At 37.6% G+C, this 14,617-nt stretch overlaps 1 protein-coding gene across 1 annotated transcript in view; it reads right to left on the minus strand.

Moving 5' to 3' along the window:
* LOC150105253 (methylmalonyl-CoA mutase, mitochondrial-like) overlaps positions 1 to 14,617 on the minus strand; it is a 429,676-nt gene that overhangs the window by 56,628 nt on the left and 358,431 nt on the right. The window contains exon 15 of the mRNA XM_090394648.1: positions 1,958 to 2,098. Within this exon, the coding sequence (XP_090250774.1) occupies positions 1,958 to 2,098 (141 nt within the window). The remainder of the gene's footprint in view (positions 1 to 1,957; positions 2,099 to 14,617) is intronic.

A 14,617-nucleotide genomic window follows, 5' to 3' on the forward strand; every position in this document is an offset into this window, starting at 1 on the left:
AAAAAGACAGTAGCGTGTTTGAAAAAAATGCGAGTATGAGTTCCAAACAAACGAATACTACGCGCTGTCGCGAGTGCGCCAGTACTGAACAGAAGCAACGTGTGCGTCAGAGAGATTGTAACTCAGGCTGTTGTTGATATGAGAGGAATCTAGAGAAATTTCCCTAGATTCAACAATCTTTCTTTCGAGTTCATCGTAGCACACATGGATGTTAGAAGTTTGAGTCCAGTTTACAATGTGCTGGCGGCCTTCGTCTGAGTTAGCTGAAAAGAGAACGTGGCTAGAGAGAGCGCTAGCTCTAGTCCTGTTATAGGAGATATCTCTACGGTGTTCATCCAAACGTAGAAGGATGGATTTAGCAGTCTGTCCATAGTATGGCTTTCCACAATCACACAAAATCTTGTACACTCCTGGAAACTGAGTAGGAAGATGTTTCTGTTTATGTTTGCTGAGTAATAAACGAAGTTTTGGAAGCGTAGTGATACCTTCATGCTTCCTCCCATCACTATCCCCCACAAAAATGTGGTATTATTTCCACTTTAGCTCATCGAGCCAAATCATTACTTACAGAAGAAACAGAAATTGAAAATGAACTCCGTTTTCTTAAAAAAACGTTTATTAACAATGGTTTCTCTCCAAAGAAAATTGACAAATTTCTTTCCCCCAGGCACTCAACTACTTCTGAAGATCCCTCTTCCCCAAGAGCCTTCATCTCCTTGCTACATCAGCTCTCTTTCACCAAAACTGGCCAAGATTCTCAAGAAATTTAACTTCAAAACGTGCTTCACTATGCTTCCAAAACTTCGTTCATTACTCAGCAAACATAAACAGAAACATCTTCCTACTCAGTTTCCAGGAGTGTACAAGATTTTGTGTGATTGTGGAAAGCCATACTATGGACAGACTGCTAAATCCATCCTTCTATGTTTGGTTGAACATAACAGGACTAGAGCTAGCGCTCTCTCTAGCCACGTTCTCTTTTCAGCTAACTCAGACGAAGGCTGCCAGCACATTGTAAACTGGACTCAAACTTCTAACATCCATGTGTGCTATGATGAACTCGAAAGAAAGATTGTTGAATCTAGGGAAATTTCTCTAGATTCCTCTCATATCAACAACAGCCCGAGTTACAATCTCTCTGACGCACACGTTGCTTCTGTTCAGTACTGGCGCACTCGCGACAGCGCGTAGTATTCGTTTGTTTGGAACTCATACTTGCATTTTTTTCAAACACGCTACTGTCTTTTTATACTTGTTCTGTTATTACAATTTTAAGTCTGTAATTTTTTATATACTTCTTTGATTGTGATACCTGAGGATGTTCATGTAACGAAACTAGTAAACTAGTAGTATCTTTTTTAAATATATCTTGTCATTTTTTTTATCTCTCGGTAACAGTATATATATATATGCAATTCATTGTACACTTTTATGACTAACCTTTTCTTCAGTGAAAGCATAATGCTAGTGACAATTTAACATCACATGGCTTGTTCTATTTCACATAAATCAATTGTTTGCATTCTACCTTGTAAAAATTGTTTTTAAGCCACTGACAGTCTGTTAATTTCATACTGAAATATTTGTGTCTTCATGTATATATTATGTTAGTATACTTGAGTCTTCAGTTGACATCTTAAAGTTGCTAAATTTAATCTCTTTTTAAAATTTTCTTTAATAAATTTCTTTGTTTTCACTATGATATTCAATTTCATGCTATTCAAAATTAAATATTATCACTTCCATTTTCAAATTCTTTGTATACTCATCCTGAATAAGTATAAAGATATACTATCAATGAAAACAATATATAATTATATTATTTAGATTTTTACGCCATAATAATATTAAATTATATATATTATATAACATAATAACCTAATAATAATAATAACATTTTATAATAACATAACTACAGTTCTAATGATATCGATAAAAAGATCATTTTTAAACTTACCTGAAATAAAGGTCCAACATCTACATCAAATCCCATATCAGCAAATCCTGTAGCAATTACTTTTGCTCCTCTATCATGTCCATCTTGTCCCATTTTGGCTACCAATATACGAGGTGCTCTACCTTCAGCTTCTCTAAATTGCTGAAAGAAATTTATAGAATCTTTACATTTTGGGAACTAAAGTGATTTAAATTAAAGATGCCAAGAAGTTATGTTCTTGGTTTCATCTTCTATCCAAGTGTAAGCAAAGTTTGTGCGTGAAGCCATTCTCTGACTGGGCTACTTGTATATAGAGGCTAATGACTTCACACAATTGCCTTAGTATCCCATAATGCAATGCACATATCCTTATGGTTATATAATGTTATGCATTATGTGAAGGGTCACTACCCAGGTCTTTTCAACATTTATTGAGGTTTCATCAGTGGGAGCCAGACCCAGAAGTGATACCAAGGTTAAACTAATGCAGTAGTTATATTTCAACATACAAGTAGTCAAAAGGTGTCACATCTTATTACTACAATATTCTGGATTAGAGACAGAGGTTAAAAGTTATTCCATTTGGTTATACTATAAATTAAAGATGCTAAGAAGCTATTTTCTAGGTTTCATCCTTTATCCAAGTATAAAGTTTATCAAAAGAAAGGATAATTATGGAAGGATGACATTGATTGGAGAAAATTGTATAAAGACAGCTGTTACAGAATGTGTGGTGGAGATACTTAATGAGCAGTTCATAAAGATCTTTCAATCGTGTGAATGTGACTTCATGGAGGGATTGAGAGCAGTTGATGATGGGGAGGAGAGACTGACTGTAGGCGAGCAAGAGGTGTATGGGGAGTTGAGTAAACTAGATGTTAATAAGGCTGTGGGACTTGATAATATATCACCATGTATTCTGAAAGAATGTGCCAGGGAGTTGACACCTGCCTTGACATATTTTTTTAATATGAGTCTTGCACTCTGTCAAGTTCCTAAGGAGTGGAAGGAGGGCAAGATTGTGCCACTTCATAAAGGTGGTGATCGAACTCAAGCATCAAACTACAGGCCTATCTGTGTGTCAGGTGTTGTGGTTAAGTTGTTGGAGAAGCTTGTGAGAACTAGGATCCAGAGTTGGGTTGATAACAATGGTATTATCTTTGATGGACAGCATGGATTTGCTAAAGGGAGGTCATGTTTTAGTAATCTACCTACTTATTACAATAAAGTGACTGCTTCCTTGGACAGAGGAAAAGGATACACAGTAATATACTTGGATTTCACAAAGGCTTTTGATAGAGTACCACATGATAGGTTGACAGTCAAACTAGAGCAGATGGTGTTGGATATTAGATTGGTGCATTGGATTGGAGACTGGCTATCTGATAGGTATCAACAAGTTGTGTATGGGGGAGCGATATCCAGGAAAAGGAAAGTCACTAGTGGAGTGCTTCAGGGATCTGTTTTAGGTCCATTACTGTTTAACTTGTATATTAATGATATAGGTGAAGATTTGGATGGAGATTATTCAGTTGTTTGCAGATGATGCAAAATTGGGATGAACCACGAAGTGTAGTGAAGATGTTGTGGCCTTACAGGAAGTCTTGAATAGATTGAGTGATTGGGCACAGAATGGGGATGCGAGTTCAATGTTGCAAAATGTAAGGTTTTAAAATTTGGAAAACAAGGATGGGATGCAGAATTTATGCTTGGTGAGAATATATTGTTGAAGGTAGAGGAAATAAGAGATCTGCGGGTGATAGTGGATAATGATCTAAAATTTAGGGGACACATCGCCAAAATTGTGAAGACAACACAAAGGCTTCTGGGAATGATGCGGAGGACACTGATGTGCAGAAGTAGGTAGATTCTTGTTCCACTGTATAAGGCTTTGATTAGGCCACACATGGACTATTGTGCCCAGATTTGGTCACTGGGTTTTCATAAGGATGAAGAGATGTTGGAAAGATTCCAAAGGAGACTGACTAAGGTAGTTTCTGACCTCTGGAATGTCGAGTATGAGGAAAGATTGAGAAGATGCAATTTGCAGAGTCTGGTGGACAGGAGGAAGAGGGGTGATATGATAGAAACCTACAAGTTGGTAAGGGGTTGTTATAGTATCAATGTTGGAGAACATGATTACAGAGTATAGTGGGAGATCAGGGGAGAACAAGAGGTCATCCCTGAAAACTGTATAAAGTGGGTGTGAGTAGGGGAGTGAGAGACAGGTTTGTTTTTGGTCAGAGTTGTGAATGATTGGAATGCCTTGCCTGAGAATGTGGTGTCTGCAAAGTTTGAATGTGTTTAAAACACGGTATAATGAGCTGTATGTGTGATAAAAGGACCTCCCAGATGAGTCTTTGACTCCATGAGGTCTTGGGGTGGTAATAATAATAATAATAATAAGCAAAGTTTGCATGTGAAGTCACTTCATGACTAGGCTACTTGTATATAGAGGCTACTGACTTCACATCAGTTGCTTTAATATCTTATAATGCAATGCACATATCTGATGTGAAGTCAATAGCCCCTATATACAAGTATCCCAGTTGTGAAGTGACTTCACATATGCAAACTATGCTATTATTATTTTGTGTCACGAAATAATAATAATAATTTAAAAGCAATTTACTAAATTGCCTAAAAAGAAAGATCTATAACCAGTGTGTATACCCAACAATGATCTATGATAGTGAAACCTGAAGCCTAAAATTACCTAGAGAAACTGAAAACAGTACAATGAAACATGGAAAGAGCCATTTTGTGAATAACACACATAAAAAAAGAATAATACTGGGATAAGGTGGCAAACAAAAGTAATGGACATTGTATTAGTAATAAAAGGCAACAAATGAAACTGGCATGACATGTGTTAAGAATGTCTGACAACAGATGGAAATAGAGAGCAAGAGAATGGACACCAAGAACAGGTTATCGGAAACGAGGTAGACCAGCTGTAAGATAGGATAATGAGATAACAAGGTGTTATGGACATATATGGAGAAGAGAGATGCAAAAGATCAGCCAGAATGGAAGAAACATGGAGAGGCATTCATCCAGCAGTGGAGTAAAAAAAGCTGTTGATGAGCAATGACCTGTATATGTCTGGAACAGTAATTGAGCAGGTACATGCCATTATTACACATGCCTTTCACTATAGCAAACACCATTATAATAAATTCATTTGTCATAAAACTCTTAAAAACATTCTAGCAAAAAAAAAAAACTAACAGGCATAATGCTATTCTAAACAAAATTCACTACAGCAAATTATACACTATTCCTGTGGTCCCTAAAAGTTTTCTATAGTGAGAGTTGATTATACTAGCTTTGCTTCTTTCTCCAAATTTTCTTAAAATAATTCTATATATCTGGTATTTCTTTCCTACCATGCTGTTAAGATCTCCATCAAGGACTGCTTTTTTTTTTCCTTTTTCTTTATCTGCAACTCTCTCCAATGACTCAAAAAATTCCTTCACTTCACAGAACTTTCAGTGAGATCTACAATTCCCTAATTTGAAAAATGGCCACATTACTCTGTGGAATTGCTGCTATTCAAAATGTTTGTCTTAAATGTCACGACTACTTCTTCCTTACTGTGATCAATACTGCCCATCATATGGTTATTCTTTAGCAAAATCACACCTGCTTTATTTTTTTTTTTCATCTCAATAACGTAAATTATGTTGACAGACTGCTTCTCTACTTATTTTCCATTGATACTTCTCATCTTTGATCTTTATGATGTTAACTTTGAGTATGTTAGAACTGCCAAGAATTTCAAATTTTTGGCAGTAGCTGAGAAAACGACCAATGGTCATCATGAGCTGCCCCATACTTATGTTTATAAGAGGCATGAATTCTGCTAAGGGATAGATACATTAATAGTAGAATGATTTTTATAAGAATTCCAAGTGGATTTCTTAATCTTTATCTGAAGGCCATAATGGTATTGCCATTAATGTTAGTTATAAAATTCAGATAAAAAAATGGGGGCAAAAAAAGAACACACACACACACACACACACACGAGGGTGGTCTGAAAAGTTCTTGGCCTAACAATGAAAAAATGAATTTATAATTTCAAAATTATTTTTATTTTTCAATATAATCTCCCTTAACACTAATACATTTATTCCAGCGATACTCCAGGCAAAATGCTCCTCTACAGCTGCAATCACCTCTTGATTTGAAGAAAAATGCTGACCAGCAAGGAAAAGTTTTAGTTTTGGAAAGAGACAGAAGTCAGAGGGAGCCAAATCTGGGGAATAGGGTGGATGTTCCAACAATTCATAGTGCCGATCCCTTAATTTTCCCATTGCCAAAACACCTTTGTGGGCAGGTGCATTGTCCTGATGAAAGATGATTTTATTATTCTGCAAACTGGGTCTTTTCTCACAAATTTTTTTGTCAAGTCTGGTTAAAAGATCGGAATAATATTCCCTGGTTATTGTTTTACCCTTTTCAAGATAATTAATAAATCAAATGCCTTTAGCATCCCAAAACACCAATACCATGACTTTTCCTGCTGATGGAACCAACTTTGTCTTCTTTGGCGCTGAACAACCGGCTTCTGTCCACTGTTTTGACTGCTGTTTGGAATCTGTTTTTGTAATGGTGAATCCAAGTCTCATCCATAGCAATAAATTGACACACAAAATCAGTTTTATTCTTGTTAAAATGCTCCAAGCACTGTTCATAGCTTTTCATGCGAGTGCATTTTTGATCTGCTGTGAGCAAGCATGGCACCCTTCTTGCACAAAGCTTTTTCATTTGCAATTCTTCTTGCAAAATATATCCTACATGTTCTTTTGAAATGTTTATAGTCTCAGTCTCAGCAATTTCACGCACTTTGACGAGCCGGTCATCCAATAACATATCATGCACTTGATCAATGATTTCTGGTGTGGTTACACTTTTTGGATGTCCTTCATGTGGATCATCTTCAAGGCTGGTACGGCCATGTTTAAACTCGGCAGCCGATTTCTTAATTGTCGAAAACAAAGGAAAAGAGTGCCCATAAACTTTTATGAACTTGGAATGAATTTCTTTGGGCTTTAAACCTTCTTTTACAAAGAATTATAACTGCACGATACTCAATTTTATCCATTTCAAGGGATATAGACAACACTTTTGCTTCAGACAACTGTATAAAACAAACTACTTGATAAAATGACTTGCAATTTCACATGGATGCATATGCCAGATGTACCAACTTAGAAAAAAAAAATCTTGCCAATAGTGTTGCCATCTATGGTCGAGGCCGAGAACGTTTCAGACCACCCTCATATATACACATTTTTATGTGGCTCCCACCCATGAATACTTCAGTACATCCATACTGTGAATAGGTCTAAGGATTTTTTTTTCATTTTTATAATTAATTAATTATATAATTATTAATAATATTAAATATATTTTGTTTTTTAACTGGTCTGGAAACTCTGCTCCAGAAAACAAAAAAAGTTCTGCTCCAGAACTTTATTTGTTTTTTTGTTTCACTGGGCAATGAAATTCATCTCCCACCTAAAGATATCTATGTTCATGACAGGATTTGAATTCATAGCCTGTTAATGGAGAACGTATATGTAACCACACAGCCAACCAGACCAGCATATTGAAAACATTGGAAACAAGAGATATTGGGGGTGGGGGATCGAATACCATCAAGTATGTGTCTGGCCATCCCTGTGATAAATGAGAGACTGGAATTAGATTTATCTGAAGAGAAATCTTATCTTGTCCAGAGATTTGGAAATTTTAAAATTAAGAACTGAAAGCAAAGGGTTATTATTATTATTTTTTTAAAATTTTTTTGCAAGAAATAAAAACATACTTTAGTTTTACTGAAAATGTGAAATTAATAAAGTTATCAGAAATCAATGAAAAGTATCTTTGAGATCAGAATTTAGGGTTGTAGGTGTTGGTATATTGAAAATTTCAGCAATCTTTGTGGTACAAGGCTTTACAAATGAGAAAGAGAAGAGCAGAGCTGTCATCAGAAGAACTGTGGATTCATTTTGCAATAAATGGGAGTGGGTTACTAATATACAGAAGGAAGAGATTAGGTGAAAAACAGAGCCTGAAAGTCCAGCATTAGTTTAAAAGTTTCAATGCAATGATCTGTCCATTATCACATGCAATATTTAACCAGAAAAAAGTAGGCAACCCAGTTGCGATAGTTACACCATATAATGGTAGCTTACTTAATAAACCTTTGCATAAAGCCCAATCAAATGCATTAGAAATAACCAGTGTAGCCACTTAAGATTTCCCCAAATGTTGCCACATTTAGAAAAGTGACAGAATCCTTTCTCCATTACACTGGAAAGAACTGAAATGAGAAAATCAACAGTAATTTTATGGTTATGATATGTCACCATTCTTAAGAATGAACTGAATATGGGCTATTTTAAGTTGAAAGTAGATATCAAAAGATGAGTAAACAATGCAGCACAAAGCTCACAACAACTGAAGAGATACCATCAGGACAAGGTTCTCTTCTCCTCTCTCTCTCTTTCTGGCGAAAAATAAACAATACTGAATGTTGTGTGTTTGAAAAATCATCAATGCTAGAAACAAAGGAAAAGTAAGAAGGCAAGATATTGACTTATGCATAGATAGGCTTATGTGTTCATAGTAGATGTTATTTATTTTCATGGTATTGATTACAACACAGAATGATAAGAAAAACATATTTAACTTATCCCAACGGCGCAAAAAAATGGCTTACATGGGCCAAGGAACATCAGCAATGGACCCCTCGACAGATGGAAGAAGGTTGTCTGGAGAGATCAGTCCTATTTACTGCTGCACCATGCCGATGGCCACGTTTGCATCTGGCATAAACAGAATAAAGCTCTATCCCCTGGTTGCACCGTTGGGATTCAACAGGCTGGTGGAGGTGGTATTGATCTTGGGAGCTTTTTCCTGGCATGCCCTAGGTTTGTTGGTATTTATCACACAAACACTGAATGGTGAATGCTACCGGGACCTGTTAGCCAATCATCTCCATCTCCCAGATGAGTCTTTCACTCCATGAGGTCTTGGAGTATTAATAATAATATATCTGCAGGAGGAGGTCTACCCTGACCACAGTGCCATCTTTCAACATGACAATGCACTTTGTCATCTGGCTCAAAAAACTACTGAGTGGTTGGAGGAACACAACAACGAATTTGCCACATTGCCTTGGTCCCCAAACTCCCCTGACAGTAACCCAACTGAGCATGTGTGGGATATACTAGAACAGGGGTGTGAGAACTGCTGATCCTTCTCCATGAAATGAGTGAATTGGTGGAGTTGCTGCAATGGACATTGGTCAAATTATGCATGGAGTATGTTCAACGCTTTGTGAAATCTGTTCTTAGGAGTCTGCGAGCTGCAATTGCACAGATAGGTCGAACAACACGTTATTAGGTGGGTGTGCTTAATGCAAAACTAACTTCAAAAACTAACTGCAAAATTAACCAGAAACCATGATCTAGAGATCACACATTTTATCATCACTTTAGCCCTCTAATAAGCAGAATGGTGGTGGTCTCATAAAAAAGAAATGAAATTTATCTCCCTCACACTAGGGAGCGTGGCAATGCAGTCTTGTTCTGGGAATTGACAAACATGTGGAATACTCTGTCAAGAAAGGATTTATGCTGAAATATAAAATTGGTAATTTTGACAGACTTGGAAGCATCTTGGAGAAGTTCCATGGCTTGAGAAACTATAAGGAAGGGATGTCAGCAGTACTTGGGAAGTGGTTGGGGATTATTTGAGAGAAGTATCAGACTGTGTTCTCACAGTCAGGAGGATAAACCAAGTGAAGGTTAGGTGGATTAGTAGATATAAAACAAGAGTTACTAAAAAAAAAAAAAAAAAAAACATTGTACAGGGAATATAAAGAAAAGGTGATCAGGATATGCATGAGCAGTATAAAATGCAAGCAAAAGGGTGACTAGTATGGTAATAGAGGCCAAATCACATTATGAGAAAAAATTAGCCAAAGAGGCCAAAGTACATCCAAAAGAGTTTTTTCATTATGTAACAAGTAAGAGGAAGAATGACTGGATAACCAAAGGATAATGCATGCTGATGGTAGGAAGATCACAGAGGCAAACAAAATAGTTGAGATGCTGAGCGATCACTTTGCCAAGGTGTATCATACATGTGGAGATTTTGCATTTGCCGATGTGAGAGTGGCTCATTTCAAAATTGATTTAGATTAATATGAGATAGTCAGCATATTAAAAATATCAATGCAGATACAACACTGGGACTGGACGGCATATCAGCCCATATACCACATGAATATGCAAGAGAACTGGCATTGCCTTTGATGAAGTTATTCAATCCAAGTCTCTGCTCAGGAAAGGTTCCGAGAAAGTGGAAAGAGGATAAGATAGTTCTATTACATAAAGATGGCACTAAAACAGAAGTTGCTAAGTACAGACCAATTAATATTTTGGGAGTGATTGTTAAAGTATTGGAAAAGTTGATTAAAGGTAAAATCCAACAGTGAATGGATATGTATGTGATACTTTATAGTGGGCAGCTCAGTTTTGTAAAAGGTAGGGCTGATCTTAGTAATTTACTCACATTTTATAACAGATTAACAGCAGATAAAGTAAATGGCTACTATGTAAATACTGAACTTTGCAAAGGCATCTGACAGATTACCACGTGAAAAGTTAGTACAAAAGTTGGAGAAATGGGAATGGATACGAAACTGGTAGCATAGATAGCAGGGGGGGGGATAACTGACAGACACAAGAGAGGAGAACATGGTGGAGTGGAAACTAGGAGAATAAGGGTAACTAATGGAGTACCTCAGGATTCTGTACTAGGGACACAACTCTTTGATTTTGTATATTAATGAAAATATGGAAAGATTTAAAGGGAAAGGGTATTCCATTGCTGACAAAGATTATTATTATTATTATTACGGGCAACTCCAAGGAATCCTTAGACACATCGAAAGAGGCTCTAAACATCATGTCCATCACAACTATTTGACATTCACACAGTATCTATCATACTTTGCCTTGAACTTATTCACTGTCATATCACCCACAACAGACTCTGGCAGCTTATTCCACTCATTCACCACTCTAAAAGTAAAAAACCCAGCTCTAACACCCTTACTAACCACACTCTTGCCCAGCTTCCATGGATGGCCCCTAGTCCTCCCACCACCAGTCCTGTTCTAAAAAATATCCTCTGAATTAATCCTATAGAAACCCTTCAGTAATTTGAATGTCTCAATCATACCTCTCCTTTTCTGCCTATCAACCAATTTCCGCAACCCACAAATCTTTAACCTGTTTTCATAAGGTTCATTCCATAGACCTGCTATTATCTTGGTCACTTGCCTCTGGATCCTCTCAACCCCCTCCCCATCAAGAAGAAAACTAGGTGACCATACCTGGGCACAGTAATCAAGATGGGGACTTATCAAGGCTCGATACAGAGGAACAATAACTTGCTTATCTCTGCTCGTCAAAGAATTCTTCAGTATCCAAGTGATTTGATGAGCTGATTTAGCTACTTTTGCAATGTGCCCCTAAACTTCAACTCCCTATCCACCAACACTCCCAAGTCTCTGGCCTCATCAATCTCCTAGAGTACAGTTCCACCAATGTGATATATTGCTGCTAATCTTTTCGCCCCAAAATGCATAACCTTACATTTTGACACATTAAATTGACATCCATTCTTCTTAGCCCATACCTCCAATCTATCCAAATCATCCTGCAAAATTTCCAGATCTTCTGCATTCACTATTGCCCTACCCAACTTAGCATCATCAGCAAACAAATGAACCGTTCCTCTCAGATCCTTCCCTATATCGTTAATGAACAAATTAAACAGCAGTGGTCCAAGAACAGAACCCTGCGGCACACCACTTCTCACAGGCCGTCTTTTGGATGCTACTCCTGAGTAAACTACTCTCTGGTATCTCTCCATCAACCACCCTCCTATCCATCTCAGCAACCCTATATTCATTCCCATATGTTGCAGTTTACGGATTAGACTTCCATGTGGTATCCTGTCAAAGGCCTTAGCCAGGTCCAGCAGTATCACTGTAAACCCATTACCCTTATCCAGTTCAGCTGTCACTGTGTTATAAAACCGGAGCAAGTTACTGAGGCATGATCACCTCTTCACAAAACCATGCTGTCCCCCCATACAGTATCTCATTTTCATCAATCCATTCCTGTATTTTACCATTGACTACTTTCTCCAAGACCTTGACAACAACTCCTGATATGCTGATTGGTCGGTAATTTGCAACAGTAGTCTTGGATCCTCCTTTATGCAGTGGAACTATTTTCCTTCTCTTTCCACCCTTCGGGATTAAACCAGACCCGAGACTCAGATTAAACAATAAGGTCAAGGGCAGTGACAATTCTTTAGCCGCTTCACGTAAGACCCATGCTGATATACCATCCAATCCCACAGATGTATTCACATTAAGATTCTGTAATAGACTATTCACCTCCACTTCATTCACCACAATTCCCATATAAACGAATGGTTCCTTCATTCGTTCAGCGTCATCACCTGGATGATATACTCTTGCAAAGTGCTCACTCAGTAATTCCACTATATTGACTGATTCAGTGACCTTCCTACCATCAGCATTCCTTAAAATCATTCTGCCATGTACAGTTTTTCTTTTACTAGCAGCATATTGAAAGAATTGTTTGGGATTCTCTTTAGCTTGCATGGCTAATTTCCTTTCATAATCCGTTTTTGCTTTTCTCACCACACTCGTTACCCTTCTGGCCTGCGCTTTATACCATTCATGTGCCTGCAGGTCACCTTTCTCCTTAAATTCCTTCCACAGTTGTTTCTTTTTTTGCAACTCAAGTTTAATGGTGTTATTCATCCATTTAACCCCTACTTGATTTACTATTCAGACTCTAGGTATACAGTCTGCCATAACCTCCTGCAAATGCTCCTTGACAACTTCCCATGCCCTGTCAACATCCAGCCCTTGCAGTTTTACATGCCATGACACTGAACCAAGTGATCCCCTAAGCTTGTCATAATTGCCAGCATGGTACTTCCACATGTACCCTATTTTAACCAAAAATTTCACACATTTAGCCACTTCCCAGGTCAAGACCCTATGATCACTCTCACCAGTAGGTGGCAACATGGTCATTTTTGGTAGGTGTCGCACTGATATGATTGTTGGTTTGCGAGTGCACCTGAAAAGATCAGTAGTATTTTATGTTATCATTGGCAATTTTACTAGAATTATACGTAGTATTGTTTGCTTTTCGTATAGTAGTGTATCTGTGCGATTTTTGTGTGTTTTCTGTGTTATTTCAATTATTATTTTTAAGATACGATAGCATCCACATGGCACCAATTAAAAAAAAATGGCAGCCAGGTCACCATGGAGTTTATGCAATGCGCTGTCTGTGAGATGTATGCTTTGCAGAGAGCGGTTGGAGTCTGGTTAGATGTTGATAGTGAAGTGAATATGTGCAGAAAGTATAAGGAGAATGAGGATCTAAAGTGTGTTTCGGGTGGCAAGAGCGATATCGTTAAAGAAAGTCAGAATATAGAAAATAGTGATGTGATAAGAAATTGCGAGGTAGAACCAGATAGGTGTGAGAGCGACATTGAAAGTGTAATTGAAGGTAAAAATACAGAACGAATGGATGATTTAAATGATAATGAAAATGGTGAGATAGATGCAAGTAGTCAAATCGCACGGCTGAGCAGAGCAATACATAGAGCAAAGCAGCAACTGGAGCGTATGTAAAAATGTGTACCGAACGTACCGATAAACGGCGAAAGTCTGATACGAAAAATAAGAGAATGTTCATAAACGTAAACAAAACGAAGGAGTGAGTGCTGTATGGAGATTCGTTATTAAGAGGTGTGATAGTTGAGAGTTTGACGAAATACCAACTGGGTGCGAACATTAAGGACATCAGCGAGTCTATTAGAGTGCAAAAACAGAGGGTGAAAGAAATGATAGTCGTGGCAGGAACAAATGATTTGAAAGAAGACAAAATGAAAATGATAGAGGATGTGAGAGAATTACTAGAGGTAGCAAAAGAGAAGAGTGAGAGAGTTAGGATGGTGAGTATTTTGCTGCTGTTTGACAGTGAAGTGTTTAGAAGGAAGGCCATAATTGCCAATGACTTTATGCACGGGTTATGCATGGAGAGTGGTGTGGAATTTGTGGATGTGTGGAATGAGTTTGATGGGTGAAAGGATTTATATAAGATGGATGGTTTACATTTGAATGGATTTGGTGTATGGAGGCTTGAAAAAATGTTGATGAATGAAGTGGATGTACAGACTCAGGGAAACTAGATATGCAGACTTTAGGGAGGCAGTTTAGTGTATGAATGAGTATAATATGCCTGAGCGAGAATGAAGAACAACAAATCAGAATTTGGATACTTAGTATAAGGCATCAAAGTAGGGATGGGACTAACGGGCTTCTGCAGTTCATGTACACTAATGCCAGGAGTATCAGGAACAAGAAGGAGGAGTTTTTGGCCTTGGTTGGCACTTCCAGGCCACAGGTTGTTGGTATTAGTGAAACATGGCTGACAGAAGATGATAAAGCTAGTGGGATTGAATGTAACGGGTATAGCATGTTTAGGAGTGACAGGGGAAATAAAAATGGGGGGGAGTGTTATCGATGATAGCTGATGA

The sequence above is a fragment of the Typopeltis vanoorti genome, chromosome 6 (assembly GCF_054136105.1).
Source record: "Typopeltis vanoorti isolate ZY-2024b chromosome 6, IOZ_Tvanoo_1.0, whole genome shotgun sequence".
Lineage (NCBI taxonomy): Eukaryota > Metazoa > Arthropoda > Arachnida > Uropygi > Thelyphonidae > Typopeltis > Typopeltis vanoorti.